The 25412-nt window shown below is 47.0% G+C and overlaps 2 protein-coding genes across 2 annotated transcripts in view; one reads left to right on the forward strand and one right to left on the reverse strand.

Moving 5' to 3' along the window:
- The first annotated feature begins 2233 nt into the window (after positions 1-2233).
- Positions 2234-3263, forward strand: TMDD1 (transmembrane and death domain 1). Its single transcript, XM_053920956.1, has one exon. It carries the CDS (start codon positions 2234-2236, stop codon positions 3206-3208), a length of 975 nt encoding a protein of 324 aa, XP_053776931.1. The 3' UTR covers positions 3209-3263.
- Positions 3264-3980: 717 nt separating this feature from the next.
- SCN8A (sodium voltage-gated channel alpha subunit 8) overlaps positions 3981-25412 on the reverse strand; it is a 205563-nt gene continuing 184131 nt past the window's right edge. Inside the window, exons 22-27 of the mRNA XM_071221042.1 lie at positions 21128-21412; positions 19245-19298; positions 18644-18781; positions 17583-17687; positions 14635-14905; positions 3981-10503 (exon numbers count right to left, since the gene is read on the reverse strand). Coding sequence (XP_071077143.1) covers positions 9356-10503; positions 14635-14905; positions 17583-17687; positions 18644-18781; positions 19245-19298; positions 21128-21412 — 2001 coding nt within the window. The 3' untranslated portion in view covers positions 3981-9355. The remainder of the gene's footprint in view (positions 10504-14634; positions 14906-17582; positions 17688-18643; positions 18782-19244; positions 19299-21127; positions 21413-25412) is intronic.

Raw genomic sequence — 25412 nt, forward strand, 5'->3', positions numbered from 1 at the left:
AGGATTTCTTGGGGGTAGCAGGATGTGGGGAGCCCACTGGGAAATTCTCTGGCATCCAGGTGCATCAGTGCCATTGGTATGGCTCTGGGTGTTATTCCTAGAGCAAAATGTTGGTGTGGAACCCGTTCTTCACTCTGGCACAGGAAGTGCCCACCAGGTACTGGGCCCTGAGGCTACCAGGTGGAAAAACACACTTAGGCTGTGAAAGGCCCCTGGATGAAAAGCCATCATGAAATTCCGAGCTCTCAGAGGCTCAGAATTGGGGCTGACTCATTGTATCCCCAGAGCTCTGAAGTATGGGATCAGAGGGGTGGGGGCGGAGAAAGGCTCACATGTGTTTTGAACGAGTGAATAAATGAATGAGTGAATGAATGCAGGAAAGGGGCAAAAGAGGAGGGTTTACCCACAACCTGGACTGCAGCCCTTGATGGCTGCAGTGGTTATACTTGTATTCCGTTCTTGGATGGAGGGGAAGTACCCAGAGGGTAGGGTATGGAAATAGCCGAGTTCCAGTCTTTAAGGTCACACAGGATCCTTTGTCTGCCACCGTTTGTCAGACCCCAAACTGTCTTTGACAACTCATCATAAACCGGGAGACTGATAAAACTAGGACAGAGCATCTTGCTGAAAAAGCTGTGTGGAGATACCCAAGAGAGGTCCGGACTCACAACTTCCTGAGGTCGTTGAAAAATGTTCTAAAATGATTGAAAATGCACGAGAGTACAAGGGGATCAGCCCACCCAGGGCTCAGGGCTTAGTGTACACACCAGGCTTTCAGGAGGCAAAGCAGTTTCCCGTCTGAGAGAAACAGGCATGGGGGCTCTGGGGCGTTGTCCCAGGGTTCAGCAACCCCAACTCTCCTGTGTCTTTGAGGTCCAGACCCTCCTCACTCTCTAGCTGGCTTGTTGTATACCTACTGTGTGCACACACTGTGTGGCACTGAGAATATAGAAATGATTAAGCACAGCCACTGTTCTGGAGATGCCACAGGACAGAGTGGGGAAAAATTCAAAAAGTCATCATTTGAAAATACAGCTGCATAAAGCTGCTTAAGGATGGGCCACATCAAAATTTTTATTCTCACATGTGGCACATTTGGTACATGGAAGACCCTGAATTAACTCCCAGATAAAGTGTCTTGATGAAGGATGCACGGTCTATCTCAAGAATGTCCAGAAACAACCTGGACTCACAACGGTGCTTGCGGGCTGTCAGAAAAGCTTCCCGGACAGGAGTGGGTACAGCGGACAAAGCTATGGAGGCTGGCAACTGCAGCACATGTGTGATTTGGCATAAGAGCATAAAACGAGGGCTGAAGTGGGGGCAAGTGAGGCTGGAGGAATCACTGGGAGAAACCATGAGGTACATCCATGCCTGTGCAGAGCTGGGGGGGGGGAGGGGCGGGACATGACTGATAGGAAAGTTAAGAATTCACACACTGAGATTCAAGAAATCTTTACCAAGTACTTTCTCACTAGGTAATATGGGTCCAATAGATGGACCCTCCAGCTGTGGCTGGGCTGGTGTGGCTCAGTGGATTGAGTGCTGGTCTGCAAACCAAAGGGTCGCTGGTTCAATCCCCAGTCGGGGCACATGCCTGGGTTGCAGGCCAGGTCCCCAGTAGGGGGTGTGCGAGAGGCAACCACACATTGATGTCTTTCTCCTTCCTTTCCCCTCTCTTAAAAAAAAAAAAAGGACCCTCCTATTAGGAAGGATGGGAAACTAAGGTCTGTATCACGAAGGCCTGGTAAGAGAATTCAGATGCTGATTAGATCTCTTGATTATATATCAGAGACGATGCTAGGGGGCTCTAGGGAGGGCGGAGGACGAGGGGCAGTGAATGGTTAGAAGGGATGCCAGACTTGCTGAATCTGAGGCGTTTGCGGGTGAGGCGTTTGCGGGACAGCCCCGCCACTAGCCAGCCCCGCTAGCCCCTCCCTCCCACACTCTCCACATTCCTGGGTTTTGTGAGACCCTCCCTCTTAACTTCTGGGTGTTGGGAAATGATCCTCTAACCAACCCTAGCCAGTCTAACCAACCCTAGCCAGTCGGGTGGGCCGCGTGCGTTGGAGACCCCTTTCCACGTCCCGGGTGCTGGGGACCCCTCGCCCCTGTAGCTGAATGTGGGTAGCCCCTCCCGCCCCCCCATCCGTGGGCGCCAGCGCCCCTCCCCCACCCGAGGGCATTCCTAGCAGCCCTTCCCCCCACAGTCGGGGTTCGGCCACCGCCAGCGATGGCGGGGCAGGCGCCAGCTGGGGCCCTTGTCCTGGCCTTGGAGCTCGGGGGCTGGGTGTTGGTTCTGGCGGGGGCCATGGACGCCATGGGTCCTCACACGGCTGTCCGTCTGGCCGAGCTGCTGACCCCGGAAGAGTGCAGCCATTTCCAGTCGCTCCTGAAGGCGCCGGAGCCCGACGTCGAGGCCGAGCTGGCCAGACTTTCTGAGGATCGGTTGGCCCGGGCCGAACCGCCAGGGACCAGGTCGGGGTCTCCGGGCCGGTGGCGACGGGAAGCACCGGGCCCGGCGGCTGACCCCGAGGAGGTATCCGACGGCTGCCGGGAGGGGCTGGCTGCTTGGCTGGCAGCGGAGGCCCTGACGCTGCCCTGGGACCGTGTGGCCCGGGCCCTGCGGCGCTGCGGCCGCCCGGACGTGGCCCGGGAGCTGGGCAAGAACCTCCACCAGCAGGCGACGCTGCAGCTGCGCAAGTTTGGGCAGGGCTACGTGCCTCCGGGTGCACCGCCCGCCCCCGCCCTCGCCCTCGCCCCCGCCCCCGCCCCCGCCCCGGGCCCCGCTCCGGCTCCGCGCTCCCGCCGTGCGCGCTCCCGCCGCGCCTCGGCCCCGGAGCCCAACTGGGATGAACTGGAGCTGGTCTTGGAGCGGCTGCCGCAGGCGCCCTATGAGCGCAGCCCTCTGGGCTGGGCCGGGCCGCTGGCGCTGGGCCTCTTCACGGGCTTCGTGGGGACACTGGGTGCCGGGGCGCTGTTCATCCTGCTGACACTGTGGATCACGAACGGCGATGACGACGGGATGCGGCCCGGCAGCCCCGGCCCGCCTGCCCCTGCCCAGCTCAGGCCCCACGAGGCGCACGGGTGGCGGGAGGCGAAGCCGCTCGTGACTGAAGAGCAGCTCCTGTCGCCGGGGGCCTGGGCCCACTCGGCCCGGGCTACAGGTGGGCCAGATCCTCCCTCACCCCAGTGCCCCCGGCTGTGAAGCGGGCACAGACCTGGTGGAGTGCTGCCTTTGACGTATAATAAAAGTCACGAAACTCGCCGAGCATGGAGCAATCGGTTTGTTAGTTCGTTGGAAATGACGGGCATAGTCAAGAGTGCTGCTGTCAACAGAAGGGGGAGGGGGGCTCAGGTGCCCGTCTGGGAGGGGGGAGCAGGCAGGCCCTCTCCCCAGTTCTTGTCAGCGTTAGTTCCTTACTTCGAAATTATTCTTCCACCAGGAGCTACCATTTATTGAGCACTAACTGGGGGCCAGGCCCTAGGCTAAGCACTTACATACACTATTTGACCCAATTTTTAAAACTCAAGGCACAGTTAGGTTTTTGAACCTAGAGCTGCCTGACTTGCAAGTATCAGCTCCAGAGGAAATAATCTGCCAGCAGTAAGGGAGCCTGGGAAGCAGAGCGGGGACCAGAGCAAATTGCTGGGCTTCTGTTCATGCAGAGGCCCTACTGGAGCATGTGTGTGGAGCTAGAGGTGTGCCCACTTCCACAGGCTGCTGTCCCCAAGCTTCTCTCCCCACTCTGGCAAGGCCTCCCGAAGGTGTACCCAGGGCCCCAAACCCTTCCCACCCACTGCTCAGACTGTGTCCCTTGTCACAGGGGAAGGCAAGAGGACAGCTGTGGGGTCCTGCTGGGTGGGAGTGCTTGACTTCCCATCCACCCTTGGCTAAGGGACGCTGGTGTGAGAGCAATGACAAAATGACAGGCCAGTCCAAGAGGAGAGTTGAAAACAAGATTGACGTAACCCTTTATTGCAAATTCTAAAGTAAAAAGATGTACAGTACAAAGTAAAATTGAAATTTCAGACTATAAACTTCCAATCCACTTATACATTCTCATTTCTCAAGCATTTCCGCCATTTCCGCATAAACGGAACAGGGAACAAGTCGAGGGGGTGAGGGGAGGAGATACAGCGAGGGAAAAAAATTAAGTGTCTAGAATAATCATAAACCCCAGAAGCAAGTGAAAGGAAAGATATTTTCTCGACCTGCTGTCCTGGCGATGAGAAGCGGGGTTGGCTGGAGCAGTGCAGTTTAAAACGGCTCTCAGAATAGCAGCGTTTATGGTGCCATTTCATCTTCCTTAAGTCCAAATAATACTTTGCCCTTCCCTAGTGCCTTTGCCTCTGTATCTCAAAACACTTTACAAAACATTTAGTTAAAGCCTCACAACACCCCTGTGAGGTAGGTCAGTATTATTATCCCCATTTTACAGATAGGGAAACTGAGGCACAGAGAGGTTAAGTGACTTGCCCAAGGCCACACAGCGAGCCAGCGGTCGAGCTGGGGATGGAACACAGGAGTTCTGTCCCTTTTCTGGAACCACTGGACCCCGCTCCCCTTTACCTATGTACATTCTTCACACACACACAGCACATGTGCACACCCGCCCACCCCACCCCACTTGGCCTCTATGTACAGCAAACAGCAGTGGGGGACAGGGGCCGGGGGTGCCTCAGGAGCGTTTTAACAGAGGAAATCTTGGTAATCCTGAAAAGGGAATCCAAGAAAGCATAGAGCTGAGTCACAACGCAGACTCTGTGCAAACCCTCGGGCCCCTCCCAACCCAGACTTCTCTCCTAATGTCCCCCTGGATGGCTAGTTGCAGCCAATTCTTTGGGGGGTGGGGGTACCTGAAAATGAACGAAGCTTTTTGCAAAACTTTGGGCAACATCTGAGAAAAGAAAGAGGCATCGTTACAAAAGATGCCCTGGACTCAAGTCACAAAGTCATAACCCATGGCGATCTCACCTCCACAGTAGGCCTGGAGGCTGGGGGCCTGGGGAGGACGGGGACTGACCTACCAGCCATCTCTCTCCAGAGTGGAGCTACTGGAGTGGACTAGAGTGGGCACTTCAGAATCCTCCTGAGAGTGTTCCCGGACCGGGAGACATGGCCTAGAGAGGGATGTCCCCAAAGCAGGGCAGGGAGAGGGAAGGGGAGGGGTGCCCCTCAGCCCTGCACAATTGTGAATGAGACCAGCCCTAGTCTGCTGGTTTATCTGTGGGGTGATGGAGGGCAAGGCCCAGCATTAGCTAGCAGAGTGGAGGCTGTTGGGCATCATGCCCACCCAAGCTTTGGGGCATTGGGATAGTTTTTTGTTGTTTTTTTTTCCCACACACTGGTGAAAAAGGTCAGCCACTTGGGTTGGCTGACATCATCTCTGGGGGCTTTGCCAGGTGACCTGGTGAGGAAGGGGTTCCATGGGCCTTTAAGCACCAGCCCAGTAGGGGGAGGAATGCCACATGCAATGGGTGAATGGGGATGGGGGTGGTCAGGACCTTGCTTTTCTCTCCAATCTCTACTTCTCAGCCAGAATTTGGCTGGAGACCCTACGATCTCTCTCCCATTCCCCTTTCAGCACATGTACTAAGGTCCCAATTCCCAGACCCCTCCCAGGACTCAAGAATTGGGATAGATAAGCAACAAACACACACCAAGACAGGCTTCCCTTGTACAGTAAAAAGGGTCATTTTTATTTTGTTTCCTTTTTGGCTTATAGTTGTGATGTGCGCTTTGTCATGTCTCATTTAGAGCAGTGTTGGCCTCCATGCATTCACTAACACACTAATCTTCACTATTGGTCTGTTACAAGTTTACACTGGTTGCGGCGAAAAATAAAAGAACTCTGGGCACTGTTGTCCCAGGAGCTTTGACTGGGAGTTTTTCTTTATTTCTCCCAGGTCAACTTCTGGTGCTAAAAGAGGCTCATTTGGAGAGGAGTGGGAGTGGGTCATGCTGACTCGGGAAGTGTTTCCTGCTCTCGCCCGCTGCTTTAAATTGTGGAGCTCCTCATCCTAAGCAACAAGGAGGTCAAGGAAAGAGGGGAAAGTGTTTTTCACACAAACCAGCAACTGTGTCAGCTGCTGCTCAGTGGCTTTGGCTCTGCATTTTAAATTAACAGCATCACATGTGACTTTTTGCTTTTTGTCCTTTTTTTTAAAGGTGGATTGTGGAATATAAATACTGCACCAAGGACCTGGCTACAAAAAATAAATATATTTATATTCTATTTATAGATCTATATATATATATATATATGTGCAGTGATACTGTGGCTGCTGCTGCTGTTTGATTGGCTTCGTTAATATTTGGCAAAGCGTTGCCACTTACCCACTCAGGGAGGACGCAGAGCAACGTCATCACTGATTCTTTCAGTTCAATGCCTGTTAACTGCGGGTGTAAACTGCTGGTGATGGTGTCATTTACTACCAAAGAAGTGTGGAGCAGGGCAGGTGAGAGTGAGCAAGGGAGGGGCAGAGGGGGGTGGGGAGGGAAAAGAAGGTGGGAAGTGTTAAAAAAGTAAAAGTGAAACTTCAAATAGAGTAGAGGAGGCTTCTTCCCTGTGAAGCTGGCAGACGGGTGTCAGACACCCAGGCCCACGTATGTGTGTGACTGCGGGGATGGCCTGCTGGGCAGGGGTCAGGGTCTGGGGGAGGAGAAAGGGCAGATCTCAGAAAAACCTCATCAATAGTAGCTTAATGCCATCACGAGCCGGAGCACTTGGGGTACCAAGCAGGATCTTAATAGCTCTGTTGCCCATCTCGAGACCTAAGAACAATTATGAAGTTTAGCCAAATCTTGCATAGAAGTGGTTAGAATTTATTGCACATTGGAACAAAAATATATATATTTGTTGTTGTTTTGGAAAAGACCATTAGCAATAAAAAATTTTTTGTCTGTCTGTCTGGTTTGGGGATGTACATTGGCTGACAGCATCTAACTTCTAAGAAGAAAGAAAAGTATAAAAAATAAAAATAAACATGACAATGGCAGAAGCCAGAAGCCATTTCCTATTTAATAAGTTAACTTGTATTTACAAAAAGGCATGCCAATAAAATAAAATGATATATTACAGTATTTATAATTCTCTTAAAAAGAATAACCACACATGTCAGCTTCTGTTTTGTGCTGTTTACGATGCAGCTTGTATATGTTACTCTACATCCATCCTAGCAGTTAGCAGGGCCACTGAAAGAGATGCCTTCTCAACCCGGTATCGCGTGTAGTACAAAAGTCCTACGGGTGATGCCGCAGAAGCAGGCTTACGATAGCTGGACAGCATCTATTGGCCCAACAAGACAGAAAGCTCTGCTTGCTGACTTGCCGCAGTTTGTTCTACACAAAACTAGTCAGGTGGACTGTGAAAATACATCCAAAGTGCTTCTACTGCAAGGCAGATTGGTGTGTCTGATTATGGGTTGTTTCCCCCCCTCTATTGTATGGTTCGGGAAGAATTTATTTTGATTTGGTTTGCAAGCTCAAAATCTCTCCTCAGTCTTTGTATAGACTTCCTCACATACTCAACTGCAGCATCTTGGCTTTGAAATCTAGTCATCAGATGAGAAACCCCTGGACTAAAAACTGCCTTCCCTAAAGCAGGAGATGGAATGGAAGATAGGATGCTCCCCCCAAAGCCACCCTTCAATGACAATGGGCAGGTCGCTAAGCAGACGGCAAAACCGGCTGAAAGGAAACGCGCTGGGGGAAGCTGGAACGTCTAAGAATTAATATCAAATCACTTTCTCATGAGAACCGGTGCAATAAAGAAACCAAGTGGGCTTGGTTCAGAGGCGGCTCCATCTCTACCTCAGGTCCCACCAGTGACGGCTTATTCTAACGGTAAATGAAAGAAACCGCAGCCACAGCCCCAGTGCTGCTGCCCTCACCCACCTCTGTGAGTGGGGGAGGCCCTGCTTGGTGGAAATGCGATGGAGGCAAGAGGAATCATGCAGTGTGTGAGCTTGTGACAGCCCCTCTGTAGAAGAGAGGCCTGTGCACAATATCTGAACCCCTCTCCACGTGGACCCAAGCCCAGAGGAAGCCATAATGCAAAAGGATGTGATACTAAATGAAATGAGCACCCCTTAACCCCCAACGAAAGGTGGCTTTAAGTTCCCTAAATTACCCCCTAGAGATAACATGCTACTATGAATAGCATTTTTACCTCTACCCCAAATTAGTGTCAGTTCTCCAGTATGAAGGCTAAACAATCATCATAAATATTGCAAAATACAAATGAACTTTTTTTTTGATTTTTGTTTTTAGCCCTAGGATTTGGTTTTACAGTGACATTATTAATACAAGCCATTTGAGATCAAAGTTTCCCCACATACGGGACACGGAGCAGCATTAAACAGTTCGTCTTTCAAAATGTGCAACAATGGCTGTATGTTAGAGATGTCTGTTAAACACATACACAACGGATCCATCTGCTTGTTGGACTGGGTTTGTTTCTGTTGGTGGTGGTCAATTGGTTGGTTATGTTTCCCTACCCAGAAGGTGTATGAAAGACTTCTATGAATTCATAAAGAATTGCAGCGGGTGTGGAACTCTTACCATTTTTTCTCCAAATACAGTGAACGGTGCAGGGCTGGGTCCTGTCCCAAGGCTGACCCAGGGCAGGGGAGAGGATCAGTAGTGTCCTGTGGTGTATGGTTCTCATGCATGACTTCTGATCACGGCATGCCATCATGCAAATCATTTCTATGCATTGAACAAGCACAATGTTTGGAATCGGCCTGAGCAAGTCCTCCTCAGCCTGAAGAAACCTGATTGTTTTCCCCCACCCATCTCCAAACCACGTGAAGCCCATGTGGAGAAGATGCGGTTTATGTCAAAGAAACTGACAATTAAATGACATGGGCTAAATGTGAGTATGTGTGTGTTTTCTTTTTGCTGCTTAGCTTAACTAATGTACGAATGTAAATATAGTTTGCATGAACAAACAAACTTTTAAAGTGATACTTTCTGCTTCTGAGAATCAACGAAATGAAAAAAATAAAATCCATTTGGCTGCAACGGAAATATGCTGGTTCCGGCAGCCTCTCCTCTGTTTTTGTATCCTGTTTAGTTTTGTCCTAAGTTGCATTGACTGATGTGGAACATGCAGTAACCACCTGCCCAAGCATTAGAAAATCTGTGAGCCCAGGGAGCAGGGTCCTTTGCCCCGGGCAGGTCACTGCTCCAGATGCAGCTGTGGTGCATGGTAAGCAGACTACGTTTGGTATAGGTCTTCAGGGTAAAGTGTCTCCACAGCTGTTCTGCATTGGTAATATTCAGGAAGTTTGTAAACAATCTTTCACTTGCAAGTTTTAAATCTGTACAATATTTAATTTTTGCTTTCTTCTAACACTTGGATTCTCTGACCTCTTTTTGTCTTTTGGCTCTTTCCCTTCTTCCTTCCTCTGCCCGCTGCTGTTTCTCCTTTTCAGGTTTAGTCACACTGTCATAGGATGGGAGGGAGGCTGTGGACGGGGTGCTCTCCTTTTTCTCCCGGTGTGTGCCTCCATTCTCCAGCTTATTGGAAGCTGTCTTTTTGCAAATGAAGCCCCGCCTTGCTAAATGTCCCCGGTAGGCGCGCTGCAGGACCACTGCAGACACCTCCTCCTGCTTGCGCCGCAGCGTGGTTGTGATTGGCTCGTAAGACACTTTGGAAGGATTAGACGCCACGAACCGCTCCTCCATCTGCTGCCGGAGGATGTCCAGCTCCCCGCTGTCTCCCAGGACCCGCTTGGTGAAGGCAAAAAGGATGTCCAAGCAGTGGATACGATCCCCGCTGACCATGGGCAGATCCATGGCAATGAGCTCAATGGTGTTGGGCTTGGGCACTCGGAGAGGATGCTCCAAGGCATCTGCAAAGTCTGCCAGCTTACAGTACTCGATGAACTGGGTGGCATCAGGGTCAAACTTCTCCCAGATCTCATAGAAGGTCTCAAAGTCGTCCTCACTTAGAGGGTCTGCACTTTCCTCTGTGGCTACACTGAAGTTCTCCAAGATGATGGCAATGTACATGTTCACAACAATTAGGAAGGAGATGATGATGTAGCTTACAAAGAAGAAGATGCCCACTGAGGGGTTCCCGCAGTCTCCCTTAAAGTTGCTCCCTGGGTGTTCTTTTTCCAGGCTGCAGTCAGGGGGCCGGTTTAGGATGGGCAGCAGCAGACCATCCCACCCAGCCGAGGTTGTGATCTGAAAGAGGCAGATCATACTGTTGCCAAAGGTCTCAAAGTTGAACATGTCATCAATGCCAGCCTCGTGCTTCACATATGCAAAATTGGACATCCCAAAAATGGAGAAGATGAACATGACCAGGAAGAGCAGAAGGCCGATGTTGAACAGAGCAGGCAAGGACATCATTAAGGCAAAGAGCAGGGTACGAATCCCTTTGGCACCTTTGATCAGACGCAAGATGCGCCCAATACGGGCCAATCGGATGACTCGGAATAGGGTTGGGGAAACAAAGTATTTCTCAATTATATCAGCCAGGAACATTCCTAAGAAGAGGAGCAGAAGAAGATATGTTACTGATACTGGAGACGTCCTTTCTCTTTACTTATGTCACCTGGCATTATGGAATCCTTAAGTTCAAAGGACTTTATAGAATGAGTGCCTTACTATTCAATCTGAACTCTCATGATAAGAAAAAAAAATCATGTTTCAAACATATAAAAAGAAGAGAAAACAATAAAACAGACACTTATGTCCATAACACCCAGATTTAAGAGGTGCCATCATTCACCAAATTTGCTTCCTCTTCATCCCCAGAAGCAACCACAATCCTGAAGGTGGTATGTTGTGGCGTCTCTATGGTTTTGTCATGTGTGAGCCCATGAATAACACACAGGTAGCATCTTACCATGCTTAGGGAATGAAAATGTATCCATCTTTTTAGATCAATTTTTTTAGATCTCTAACTTGCTTTTGAGACTTAACATTGTGAGACTGGTCTCTGATGTTAAAATAATTTTAGATTATTCATGATAATGGTTGAATTTCATCAACAGGTAAGTCCTCATTTGTCTCTTTTTCCACTCAAGGATAATTTGATTTTTTCATATTTGTGCATGTATTGCTCCCCGAGGTGTTACAGGTTCCTCTCTAAAACACTATCAAATCTCCACATCCACAGGTAATGAATGGGAGGGCCTCGCTCCAGCCTATGACCTCACTGCCCTTCGGCTGTGATGTCTTAGTCATTCTGATAAGACCACCAATTTTCAAAGTATCTTCTTCCTGGATCTAAACAGACATTAAAAAAAAAAATTTGCTCTGACTCGTGTGGCTCAGTGATTGGGCGCCATCCCGCAAAGCAAAAGGACGCTGGTTTGACTCCCAGTCAGGGCACATGCCTGGGGTGGGGGTTCATCCCTGGTGGGGGTATGTATGAGAGGTGACTGGTTGATGTTTCTCTCTCACATTGATGTTTTTATCTCTCTCTTCCTCCTTTCCTTCCCCTCTCTCTAAAAAAAAAAATCAATAAATAAAATCTTAAAAAAAAATTTTATTTATTGATTTTTTAGAGAGAGGAAGGGGGAGGCAGAGAAAGAAAAAGGGAGAGGGAGCAGGGAGAGAGGAGAGAGAGAAGAGAGAGAGAGGGAAACATTGATTTGTTGTTCCACGAGGGCACTCGTTGGTAGACCGGGAATCAAACCTGCAACCCTGGCTCATGCGGACGATGCTCTAACCAGCTGAGCTTCCTGACCGGGCCATAAAGTCTTTTTGGTTCCTCATTGCTCCATGTCACTACCCCACCAAATGAATCTACAACACTAAAGAGACCGCTCATGAGTGGCTTTTAACTCAGAGCTTCTAACTTTTAAAATCTGTATCAGCAGATAAAAATGTCAAGGCATTAGTAGGAAGTAAAGGTAGATGGTGAAAATGTGCAAACCAGGGGGCTTTTTTTCTGTTCACATTCAGCCAGGGGTCCACTTCCACCAGACCACTCGCCTTCAAAGGACAGAGCAATAATGGGAACCCAGCGAGGGGCCGCAGAAGGAAGAGGAGATGAAAAGGTTGGGCAATGACAGCTGCGGGGAAGACAATACCGGGTCTGTCCCTTCGGGGCCCTGTCCTGCTGGGGAGGCAACATGGGCTTCAACTGACATGAGGGATTTACTTTAAACAAAGAATCTTTCAATCATAGGGATTCCTAAATATTGGGGTAACGAACTGCAGAAGGCTACGGAATCCCGTTATTTGAAGGTTCGAAGCTAGGTAAGGATTCTTTGAGGAAGACACGAGATGCAGTAAGTTAGTTCAAAGTAGACCAGATAACCTCCTGGGGCTTTGTCTGGAGCTAGGATTCCATGGGGTGTTTGAGCGTTCAAGAAAATCTCTACCACAGCCAGGACCCAAGATGACTTCTCAGCTCTCTTTTTTTCAGTTCTCCATTCAGCCATAACCAGTGACCATAGAAGTTAGGCGATATATTTCAATATGTAATACTTGCATTCCATGTATGGTGGGCAAGTAAGGCTTCAGAAAGAAGATGCCCGAGCGAGGCTTTGTAGGATGAGTATGCATGTGTCCCAGAGAAAAGGAGAGAGAGATGGGACAGACCGCAGCCCAGGCTGTAGGAATACTATTTAAGGGGTCCTTTCGGAGGTTCCAGGGCTAGTTTTATCCCATATCCCCTTAATTTAAAAAGATAATTTCTATTCTTTTGTTTCTGAACACATTCATGATATTGAATAAAAATTCTAATCATTGCCCTGGCCAGTGTGGCTCAGTTAGTTGGAGCACTGTCCTGTACACCGAAGGGTTGTGGGTTCGATCCTTCATCTGGGTGTTTACGGGAGGCGAATGATCGGTATTTCTCTCACATCGAAGTTTCTTTCTCTCTCCTCCCCCACCCCCTTCAGCTCTCTGAAGCAATAAAAAAGTGTATCCTCAGGTGAGGGTTAAAAAAAATTGCAATCATCAAAATCTTTATTTGCAAGTACCCCTGAGAACAGGGCCATGGCTTTGGTCTTCAGGTTTCCCACCCACTCAATGATAGGCGGGCAGAGAAAGGTCAAGCACAGTGGGCAAGGGCAGCATTGCCTGATGTGTGTTTTGTGGGAGGTTAGGAGTGTGGATTTGAGAATGGGGGCTGAGCGGGGACCCCGCTTGCTCACTTACCAGTCCCATGTCTTGGGAACTGCTCTGTGCTTACTGAGCCTTACAGGGTTGGTGTGAGGGGTATGTAATATAAATTAAAACAGGTAAGGCACTTAGAGTGGTGACCAGCACATAGTGTATTCCATTAAAATGTAAGATATCATTACTACAATTTGAAAAAGGGTGTTGTGATCAAAAAAAGGAGGGATGGTGTATTAAACAATTCTTTTTTAAAAAAAGATTTTATTTATTAATTTTTAGAGAGAGGGGAAGGGAGGGAGAAAAAGAGGGAGAGAAACATCAATGTGTGGTTGCCTTTAGCACGCCCCCTGCTGAGGACCTGGCCTGCAACCCAGGCATGTGCCCTGACTGGGAATCGAACTGGTGACCCTCTAGTTCGCAGGCCAGCACTCAATCAATCCACTGAGCCACACCAGCCAGGGCTGTATTAAAAAATTCTTTACTGCAGGACTCCCAAGAGCCTTCTCTAGGCTACTGTGCTCTGTGACCCTCACAAGGAAGTTTAACGTACAGTGTTGCCCAGAGTAATTTCATCATGGGATTCTTTCCTTGGGGACAGATAGGTGGGATCAGTGTTCCATGTATCAGCACACGTTTGGACATGCTTCTCCTGAGGATGGAACTAGAAAGCAGCACAGGCCAAGGTGAATGCCAGCTGTCTTCTGTTGCCCACAGCCACCACCTCGCTAACCTGGCCTGGCCACCAGAGCTCTGGAGCTGGTTCCCAGGGGTCTTGTGCACTCTCTGCTAGCCTAAGTCATCGAACCTGCCGAGGCAGTGCTTCACCATTCAGAATGCCTTTCGGGAAGGCAAAGAAACCCTCCGGGAGGGCAAACGATACGACAGCATTTCTTCTGTCTGCCAGGACATCGCCCCTTTCATGCCTTTAGGTTGAAGCAAAGTGCCACACAGTTGCATTTAAAAAACCAACTTGAGTTCTGCCTTTGCCACCTCTGAACTGAACCACCTTAACGTCTTTACAGTGAAGATAACAAAGGCCAGCTTCCTGGGCTGCTGTGAGGATCAAAAACGCAAGTGAAGAATCTCTCAAACCGTACCTGGCGCACAGAAAAATGAGCACTGCCATCGTCATCAGCACGGCCACCGTCATTTCCACTAGCAATGTCCTAGGCTGTTTCATTAATATTCAGCTAACAATATCTTACCTTTCCTTTTTTCAATTTTATACTGCTATTGTGGCCATATTCTTACAAAGTTTTTTTTTTAATCCTCACCAGAGGATTTTTTTTTTCACTGCCTTTTCTAATCATTCCCCGCCCCCCTCCCTGCAACCAGAATTTACAGTCCAAGACTACTATCAACACTCAACAGAAAGGCACTGACCACGTACCGTGCTGGGCAGGCCCACGAGATGGCACAAGGGCTTGAGCTACAAGAGCGGCCAGCCTGCACTTCAGACCTGTGACGCTCCTTCTCTCCCAGGAATTTTGTCCTCAAGGCCACACAGGGCCTGTCCTCCCTTCCCCACCTGCCCCACTCACCCACAATGGAGAGGATGACTACCACGAAGTCGAAGATGTTCCAGCCAATGGTGAAGTAGTAGTGCCTCAAGGCAAACATTTTGAGCACACACTCGCAAGTGAAGAAGATGACGAAGACCAGGTTAATCCAGTAGAGGATGTTCTCCATCTGCTTGCTCTGAGTATCTGTCTCCACCATCATTGTCACCATGTTAAGGCAGATGAGCATCATGATAACAATGTCAAAGGCTTGCTGAGTGACAAAATCAAAGACGATACCTTGGATTTTGTTCTGGGACGGGACAGAGGAGGAAGAAAGACATAAAAGGGTTCATGAACGCCTCTAAGCAGACTGGAAGCCACCACCCTGTTGATTGGAGTGCTCTGCTTTCTCTTCTCTAACACCAGCCAGCTCGGCCCTGCCGCTCTGCCAGGGTGCCAGGGGTGTGGACAGGCCCTGCATCAACATCACCACACTGAGAGCTTTCGCAAATTGCCACTCTTCTCTTTTGCGCCTATACCACCACCACTTCTGGATGTCTCCCCACCTGTCTGGCTGCTCCTTCTTAGTCTCATTTGCCAGCCATTTCTTCTGTTACTTAATCTCTTCTTTCCCTATGCTTTCTCCCTAGGAGAGCTCATATATTTCTAGTGCTTACATAATATCTACGTACTTTCTCATGGTCCTTCTTCTCAGCTCATATCTTCCCTCTGAATTCCTGTGTTGCTTACTTGACATCTTTCCTTGATGACTCATAAGCATCTCAAACGTAACAAGTCCAAAGCAGAACTAAGTCCTGTCCCTGCCCCTCCCCCAACTTGTCTCTCCCTCACTTCACTCACTCACCCAGTCTCTTCAGCCAGAAACTGGAGGGCCATCCTCGTCTCCTTCCTCTCCCTCATCTCCTGCCCTCCATCCAATCCACCGCAGATCTTACTGATTCTTTCTCCAGAAACATAAACTGAGTTCATCTACTTCATCCCACTTCCAGTGGCCCTACTCTAGCCTTAGCCACCATCTTCTTTCATCTGGACTTCCAGAAGAGTCCCTAACCTGCTCCCTCTCCTGCCCTCCTCCAATGCAATCTCCACACAGCAGCAAGTGTGATTATTTAAAAACATAAATGAATCACATCGTTCTTCCACTTACAACCTTTCAATAGTTGGTCATTGAAACAACACAACACAACACAATTCCTGTTAACCTGGTTTACAAAATGCTTTTCACGGGCTACTCCTGCTCATCTCGTGTGCCTTCCTCTGGCTCACCGCCACTGGCCACACCACTTCCTGCTTTTAGGGCCTCATTTACTTTTCTAGGATCTCCTTCCCCCCAATTTCAGATGCTTCTCATCCACTCAAGTAGACCCTCCTTAGTGAGGCTCTCTCTGACTACTCTTTGGAAGTAGATTCCCCCACCCTAAGGCCCCACTCTCCCCTGTCACGGCCCTCCAGTTAACTTTTACTCACAACAACGCACATTTTATAAGGGCTGTTTGCTTACTTATTTATCTCTATCCCCACGGTATATTATAAGCTCCATGACAGCAGTGTCTAAATTTTGTTCATCGCCGTATGTTTAGTGCCTGGTACACAGTAGGAGATCTGTAGCTACAGTAAGTCCTCACTTAATGTCAACAGGTTCTGTGACTTTAAGTGACGTGATGTGTAACAAAACCAATTTCACCATCGGCTAATTGATACAAACAAGAGTTAAGCTTCTACGCATATCATCAATGTTATAGAAACCATTGTTGAACAAAAGAATGTCATTGGAGGGCCTCCTATATTTGCTGGATCAGTGCTGGTCACTATTAATGTTTCCTACCACACTAAGTTTTTATATTTTAGTGTTGAAGAAAATACACTCAGGTTCCCTCGTGCAAACGAGTACTGAACAGAACTTTAGAAATGGAAACCCTCTTCCACTCCTTTTGGTCCCATTTCTACTCCAGAATGGAAACTAACAAGGAAAGAAAAATCATTCATTTTCTTAAGATCTCCCCAGTTTTTAAAAAAGTACCTAGGCACTGGAGCCGCTGCTTATTCTCAGAATTACTTTGCCTTGGTGGTTTTCAAACACCAAGTTCCGCAAAGCCCGAGAGTCTCCCTTGCCTCAGAATTTGGTGAGGCGAGTATGCCAGGTGAGGGGTGAGTAGGAAAAGTACTCTGGGACCCCCACTCTTGATTCAAACAAAGTAGCCCCACTTTTATTTTTACAAAAGAGATTGCCAGGAAAGCTTCTATTTTAAGAGTTCTGCTATTTTGTTTTGTTTGTTTTTTTTAAGTTACTTTACATGCAAGTTACAGAAGAAGAAACTTAGAGCCTGGTCTGTGGGGCCTGTGTCCCACCCAGCTGGCTACATGGCTTCAGGAGCATCTCCTTTTCCGAAGCAAGGGGACTACCACCAACAGAAGGGTAGAGCAGAATCCCAGTCCCCGATTCTGGTTCACAAAAGGTGCTGTTCAAGGACACAATCAGGACTTCAGATGCCCCTAGTTTCACCGTCTTCTGCTCCCACAAATAGCCAGAAGCATTATTTTAGCTTCTAGGCACATCCTTGCAAAGACTGACCTGTTAGGTAGAGAGCTAAAAAAATAATGACCAAACCTATCTCATACCGGCAGGAAAGAAATCAGCTTTCACTTTCACTTTTCCCTGTGAATGTTTATTTGTCTCTTAAAACATTTCTCTGCCAGGGCCACAGAGGGTGTGGTTAAGATGCCAAATATCTGCTGTTGCCCAAGAAAGGCTCAAAGGCAAGGTCAAGCACGAATGTAAAAGCCATCCCATACCTTAATCCCTGTTCTTCTGCTGTTCTCAGATCTTCTGGATGGGGTGGCTAGCAGAGGATTAGAGGGCACAGGCAGCCCATCACCTACCCCGTTCCTTCCTTTGCAGTAGCCCTATCAGTATCTTTGTCCATAACGGGTCTCCCTCTGCCCTCGGCCTGCACTAATGCACTCACCACAGGGCGGGGAATGGGTTTCTGCGGTTTCTTTGAGCCCAGCTTTTTCATGGCATTGTAGTACTTCTTCTGTTCTTCAGTCATGAAGATGTCCTGACCTCCAAAGTAAAGGAGGGAAAAAGAGAACGAGCAATTACAACGGGCTCTCAAGCGCCGCGGGGTTGGAACCTAGGGTTCAACGCCGAGCACTGAGGGAGACTCCTCCCCTTCCCTTTCCCACGGTCACTTTAGTTAACAGTGGTCCCAGAGTGAGGTCGACCTGGGACCACTACTGTAATTCAAAGAGACATCTGCCTTGTTTTCAGCTTGGGTTTTCTGAGATCTGCTAGGAAGGAAATGAACTACCCAGCTACAGACTTTCAGGGAGGGGTCAGACCCGAGAGCAAGGACTCTGAAGACAGTCACACCTCACTGGTTCCTAAATTTTTTTCGGCCCTCTTTCTTGACAAAATTCTAGGAGGAAAAAAAAAGCCCATTTTAAAATAAAAGGATTTTCAACTCCTGGCTAATGGCCCATTTATTTCTGACATTAAAAATTTACAAATTCTGGTGCAAGAAAACAATTTGGGGAGTTCCTTGGAGTTTGTTGGGACAGACTTGATTTATAAGATGAATAATAAGAGCAACCTTTTCAATTTGCTTTGGAAAACTGTTAACTGTCTGGGACAGGTATGGAAGTGAACTTTTTAAGGATGGTCTCTCATGGATAGTTACAAGTCTAGACAATTTCTACTGCTCACTACAGCTATTCATTTGCTTTCCTTTTCACCTCTGTCACTAGACCCTCTCCTACCCTGCCTCCCTCTGGCAGGAGGCCAGAACCAGTAAAAGGCCTCAAGAACAAGATTGCTAGTAAATGTGGTAAACCATGTACTGTGAAATCCAGCCCTCGACAGAAAGAGTTGGTTGGGGCTAATGTACAGTGGGACAAGCAAGGTGATCACATGGATTTTAGAGGAAGAGAGGTGTCACCTCTCTAGAGATAGGAACAGAGACACAGAGAGATCTGTCCCTCGTCTGGGTTGACCCCTGACCACTGGCAATGAGGGGAGGAGACCTATCTTTTTCTTTTGTTGATTGAAGTTATCAATGATGACACCAATGAACAGGTTCAGGGTGAAGAAGGAGCCGAAGATGATGAAGATGACAAAGTAGATGTACATGTAGATGTTGTCCTCATACTTAGGCTGCTCCTCAGGCTGTCAAAGGGCAGGAGAAAAAGGAAGAGAGTCAGCTCCTAGCTTGGGGCTCAGGTGGGCATTTCTGACATTGCCAAGGCCATCAGTTGGGGTTGGGGAGCCTTAGGCTCTCTCTACCTGTCTCCTTCACACTGGTGGGCCCTGTGCTCAGGTTATTCCTGCATGACTGAGGTGGAGAATATGCAAATCATGAAGTGAGGAGGAGGGGAGGCTGCTAGGAGCCACTCTTACTTCAAAGCAGCAGTGAAAAGTAGCCAGCCCCCCTGGGCTAGGCTCAATGCAACAGCCTGACCACCTGCAGTCAGTGTGAGAGAGTGATGATGCACTGAGAGGGGGAAGTGCCCCACAGCCAACAAAACGAGCAAAAATGTTCTAAGCCTCCCTTCTTTCCTGATGAGACCCACCAGGCTGCTTGCTTTCTAGACATCTAAGAAGGCTGTGGTTTCATCAGGAGCATCCTTACCTTTCGGGAATCTACAGCTGCATACATGATGTCCATCCAGCCTTTGAAGGTTGCCTGGCAAACAGAGTCAGTCATTAGACGGTGCCTGCGAGGGTGGGTGGGAGTTTAAACAAGGGGCCAAGAAGCCAGGTTTGGGTTCAGTGAGAACACAAGACAGGGAGTTTGGGTGCAGCCTCACATGGACACGCAATTTTCTGTTTATCAGTACAGGTCCCAAGGGAGGTTTATCTAAGTCCCTGGAAACATCAGAGAAACATTTTGGCAGCGGTAATTGGACCAATACTTTCATAAAAGGTCATTAAAACGGGCCTGAGAAGGTTGCCTAAAGCTGGGGCAGGCACACTATATTTACGAACAAGCACCAGTGCAATCCCCTGAGTATGCATACTAAGTACATACTAAGTTCTAAGTATGCAATCCACTGAGCACACTTAGAACTTAGAGGAACCACTTTTTAAAAAGGCGTTAGGCCCTGGGGTCTGGAAAATTCATAGCTGCATTAAAAACAGAAACAAACAAACAAACAAGGCCAGAACTTCCCCCGTACTAATACATACATGTTTCGCCTATGGTACAGGCAATACTGGCTTCAGCCTAGGCAGCCCCTTCCCAATTTTACTCCTCAATCTGGCATATCTAAGCTGGTTTTGAAACAAACATAGGTAACCAATTAAAACTTTCCATGTTTTATTTACATCCTATTTGTTTTGTTTACTTAACCAGATTCTAAGTTTTTTCAGAGCATGGGCAGTTCTTTATTGATCTGAGGGCTCTGGTGCCAAATGCGGCACCTTGCATATGGTGGGGGTCTGAATACAGTGTCCGACGGGCTGGTTGATGTGCATGGGTCTCCTGGAGCTGCTCCAATTCAGATTCAATTTGCGGGTTCGATTTCTTGAACTGGGATAGAACAAAGTCCTTGGGAGTGAAACGAAGCACTGCCCATTCCATTAACCCTGCCTCCTACTACTAGCTAACAGAAGTGCTTAATACGTAAGGATGAGTTGAGAGCTTCCCCTGCATTATCATATTTAATTCACCCAAAAATTATATGATGGAGACACACTTGTAATAGTAATAAAAACACATAATTGCAAATGCCATTAATTAAGCACTGCTACATGCCAGGCGCTGTGCAAAGAAATTGTAATAAACTATCATGAAACTTCTTTACAATCGTGTAAGGTACGATTGTACACATTTAACAGATGAAGAAACAGACTCACAGAGGCTGAGTGATTTGTCTAAGATTACATATCCAATAAATATGTGTGGCTCAAACCTACATCTGTCTGATTCCGAAGCCTAGGAACCTTCACTGCATGACAGAGTCTTGTAAAACGTTCCAAAAAACTGGCGAGAGAGGAAGAGGAAACTAGGCACAGCGGAACAGTTACTTGATGACGAAAGCCCTTTCTCACTGGGACACACAGAGACCTTTCTCTGGAGCTGACAGGAGGGGCAGCACCACAGCACCGCCACATTTTCCCTTTACCGCCAGCGCAGCTGTTACATAGAATTGTCCTGCTCCATCAAAACTACCATCGCTTTTTTTTGGTCTACGCACTTATCTTTATTTTTTCCCTCTTTAACTATATACTCTGTCCTGGAGAGAGAAAGTGATCGCTCTGCAACTTCATCATGCTGCAGGAACCTTTTTTGTTGCTCAGCCTCAGAGCAGTGAGAGATTCCCTTTGAGTGAGGTCTTGGAGAAGTCAGAGTACTCAGGGAAGGTGTCTCCCTGGAACTACTTGGGAAATGACACGGCTCCGTGTGACCTACTAGGAATCACCTTGATTCTGGAAGCAGGGCGGAGAAGGAACCAGGTAAGATTCCTGCTACCCACCTGAATTTCATAGGACAGAAGAAATAACCATACTCACCACCTGAAGCAGCGCCAAATATCCTGCCCCAACGTTATCGAAGTTGATCTTCACATTCTTCCATCTGATTTCTGTATTGTTCCCCTCCATGAGCTTTTCACAATCAGTTTTATTGTTGACAATGTCAATTTCAAATCGCTCTTCAGCAGTCTCATTAAAGCAGTAGTGGTACTTTCCCGCAAATAGGTTAACTCCCATGATGCTGAAAATCAGCCAGAAGATGAGACACACCAGCAGCACATTCATGATGGAGGGGATGGCGCCCACCAAGGCATTCACCACCACCTGCATTGGAAGGGGAGGGTGCTGAGTGTTGGGAGGAAGTATGGGCAAGCACACTTTTTTGATTTCCAGAAGGGGAATGACACTGTGTAGCTTGTTCTGACTATAGAAACATTATGTTCCTTTTGAAATTAGGGTAACTGGAGAGATCCAGAAGTAGGACCAAAATTTTCTAAATCTATCGAATATATTTTGAGGAATTTTAATAAATTACACATTTATTTAATCTAGCACAAATCCCTTGCCCAAGCCGACCTAGGTCTTCTTGCCTACACACCACCCTGGACCAAAACAATTATTTTAGTCCAATCTCCCTCTTCGCCAACTCATAAAATGTGCCCCATGGGAAAATCTGAGAGATCTCAAGCTCACCAGCTGCCTTTCAACAGACATTCCCCCTCTGTAAAACAAGGTATGGTTGTTCAAAATCACAGAGAACCGCCCCTAGGGGTTGGCAGTTAGTCAGTCAACAGTACATAAGGTCTCTCTTAAGACTATGCAAGGCCAGTTATCCTACTTCAGGCAAGAGCTGAGCATGCATACTTTGCAGGCTCAAGAAAGAAAAAGCTGTATTCCCTCTACCAAACAGTATAAAATAAAATCTGAACAGATGTGTTTTTCATACATGATTTATTATTCTTCTTCAGCCTTTTTTTTTCTTACTTTGTAGGCTTCTAAAGCTAAGAGTCACCCCTTGCTTGACTAATTCTGATGTCTCTGTTCAATCTAAAACTTGATCAACTCTTCACATAGTAATGACAAGTTTGGAGAGAAAAACTTTGGGGTACATCACTGCTCTTAAAATCCAAAATTGGCATATTGTTAAAAATCACTGACTATAATAATCTGAGGAATGAAAAAAAAAAAAGCAAAAGGAAAAAAAGTCCTTGAGGAATCAAAGTTTCTGGGTTGTTTTAACTTTCATTTTGCTTCACACTATAGGTGAAAGTAGCTAGACAACACTTTTCCTGTGGCAGCAGTTTTCACTAGAGGAGTTCAAAGTGCTTGTAAAAATAGCATTTCAGGTGGTGAGACACAGACAAGGCTGGTGTTCATTTCTGCCCTGGTTCCTACTTGCTGTTTTCTTAAGTGGGACTGCCAAGGGCCAGAAAGGCGGCCCTAAAATGGGAAGAATGCTTCTTCCTTTTTCTGGTATTCTAGAAGGATTACTGGAGTTAAAACAACGGATATAAATGAAGTCTTCCAGTATTCTGTTAGAAGAAGGCGACAGGTATCACCATGTCCTGCATTTCTTCGGTGCAGGGAAGAGACAGGACAGGCTGCCAACTAGCACAGCACCCAAAGGGCCAAAGGAGGATGCAGGAGAAGGAACACCAGGGGGTGGCTCTGGGCTCGGACGTGCGCCTGCCGGGTCAGGTTCTCCTCCTACTCTTTGTCTTGGGCTGCACTGCCACTCACCTCAACTCTTGACTCAGCAGAGCCGTCCGCTCTGTCCTACATAAAGCAGGCAGTAACACTCTGCTAAGCAGTCAGTCACTCTTCCTTAGATTAAAATATTAGTTTTGGGTTTCTCCAATTCATTTATTTACAAAGGCCTTTAGATTGAGAGGCAGTTATTTCTTAATTCTTAGACCAAGAAATCTCTTCTAGATCTAATAGCTCTGTCATTAGTATAAAATGAGCATATTTCAACTGCTCATAACTTTGAGCAAAGAAAGCCAGAATATCTGAGATCTGAAAAATCTTCAGTGCTATTTTGGTGAATGATACTCATTTTTATTTACTTCTTACCAAATCTGTCAGGTGATCAGATATGAATTTTACCTTCTCACTCTACAGTGGCTCACCCTTTAGTGGGAGCAGCAGAAAGCAATGAAATGTGCAAAAGAATAGGCAAAAGAGGGTGACCCACAAAAGGAATAATCATTTCTCAAACGATAAGAGCAGATTATATAAAGATTCAAGAGCTCAGGTCTATGTGCCAGCATTCTGCCGCACAGCTTAGGTGGGAGAACATGACCTTCTATTAGGTCCTCTCAAGTATGCAAGGGGGAAGGAGGCCCCAAAAGATTGGAAACCTAAAAGTGTCGTTTTTCAAATCTCAGTTCAGAATGTGCCTCCTCTGGGAAGTCTTCTGTGTCCACCCAGCCTGACCTGTCCCGTCCTACACGGGGTCTTTGTGCAACAGCTCCGGGCAGGGTAGTGTTTGCAGCAGGGAAGAATAATTAGCTAAGTGACTAAGTGACCTCTTCACACATTTACACTCATAGATTGGTCAACCAAATCAATATGCAAAAGTATTTACTGAGCCTTGTTCTCAGACATGTACAACATAAAAACCCTATAAAGTCGGATGTACTTGGAGGATGAAAACACACTTTCATTTATTAATCATAACCAAAGAAAAATTTCTTACCTTAGTTTTATGAATAAAACAGTAAACAGAGTTGATGAAATTTACTAATACTTGTTTCTCGCTAGAAATAGTAGCTGATAAGCTGCAGTATGTCAGACAGAAATTGTTTACTGTGCTCCATATATAATTGTGTTGATATTCTCAGCAAACAAAGGGTAAAAAACCATGCTTTGTTATTCTGAACTCTCACACTATCGCTATATTATAAATGCTAATTCAAGTGTCCATGGATAGTCATTTAATTAATTGAATCACCTCTTCTGCTCTCTAATTAAATTCTCAAGTTCTTCTATATTACCTTTAATTATGATGCAATTCATTACCTTAAAAAACTAAGTATAGGGCTATTACTCAAAGCTAGGTTCTTGCAATGTATAAAAAGTTACTGTTTGCAATGAAAGCTTATACTTAGCAATTGATATAAATTTCATTGAATTGATGAGAAAATGCCAATGAATACTAAATCTTACAGAATTTTGTCTTCTCTATAATGCCTAGAATATTATTGCTTATTAAATACTATAAAATCTGTCAAAATAGCTCTTAATATCTGGCAGAGGGAACATGGCTTTAGTGGACAACTAGGCACGGACAACAAAAATGCATGCACGTCTCATAGCATTACTATTATAGATCCTCAGAAATTTAACAGCACAGCAACATTGGAAATGAAGATTACTATGGAGGAGAGAAAAGCAAAGAACTACATTAGGCATTCCTTTGCCAGTAGCGTGAGGGTTTCACTTTTCTGGTCTTTGGTTTGAGGAGGAAGAGACTGAAGTCAGTGTCCCCGGCCGGGCGAGGGTCATGGCCCCCCCAGTGAAGCTCTGAGCCGGTCATTGCAGCAGCACAGTGACAGTTGGGCCCGTCTGCATGGACAGTGTTCAGTTCCCGAAGACTTCCTGTCTGACATCCCTGAGGGTAATCTCTCAAGTGTTGGCAAGCACGTGAACCCAAACCAAGGAAGTAAAAACATAGCCCCCATAGAAACATAACTTTAAACACAACTACAAACTCAGGCAAATTCAACCTTTTTTTCTTGCAGTTATTCTTCCACAGCATAGGAGTGGATCCTGAGCCCTCTCTACCAGCCCAACCAGAAGTAGTAAACACTATTGGTTGGAGTCAATCAAATCAGGTGACACTCCTGTATCAGAGCTTCCCTTGCTGACCATTTATTTATTGTTGGAAATCCTGGCTTTGGGTTCATACCTGTCCTTGCCCATATTATCTTATTTGAGAAAAACTTGATATAGAAGTTTCACTTTCTAATGCTTTTCAAATTAAAGTTTCTTTTGTTCTGATCACCCGTTCTGGACCTCTGGCCTCTTAAACTACTTGAAAATCGACAAGTAAAAGTTCTGGGGTAGTAGAAACTGAGTCCAGGAAAGGTGAGGAAAGGAGGATCTAAGAGGAAGAGGTGTGGCCACCAAAAGGGCTTCTGTGTCCATATTACTGAAATAATTTCCTCATGGGCAAGCTGGCACCAGCTGGTCCATGAGGACGGTTTCTGCCCCGGGGCAGAACTGGCATGTAATGACATTCAGACTGAGAACGTCAGTAGCCAGTATCACTTGATCATTTTTTTCTTAGGCTCCTTCAGGTCTCATATTAGGAGATCCAGGA

The sequence above is a fragment of the Desmodus rotundus genome, chromosome 3, assembly GCF_022682495.2.
Source record: "Desmodus rotundus isolate HL8 chromosome 3, HLdesRot8A.1, whole genome shotgun sequence".
In the NCBI taxonomy this organism is placed as follows: Eukaryota; Metazoa; Chordata; class Mammalia; order Chiroptera; family Phyllostomidae; genus Desmodus; species Desmodus rotundus.

What these genes read in the sequence shown, in the direction of transcription:
- TMDD1 (XM_053920956.1), top strand. Translation starts at nt 2,234, where the DNA reads ATGGCGGGGCAGGCGCCAGCTGGGGCCCTTGTCCTGGCCTTGGAGCTC.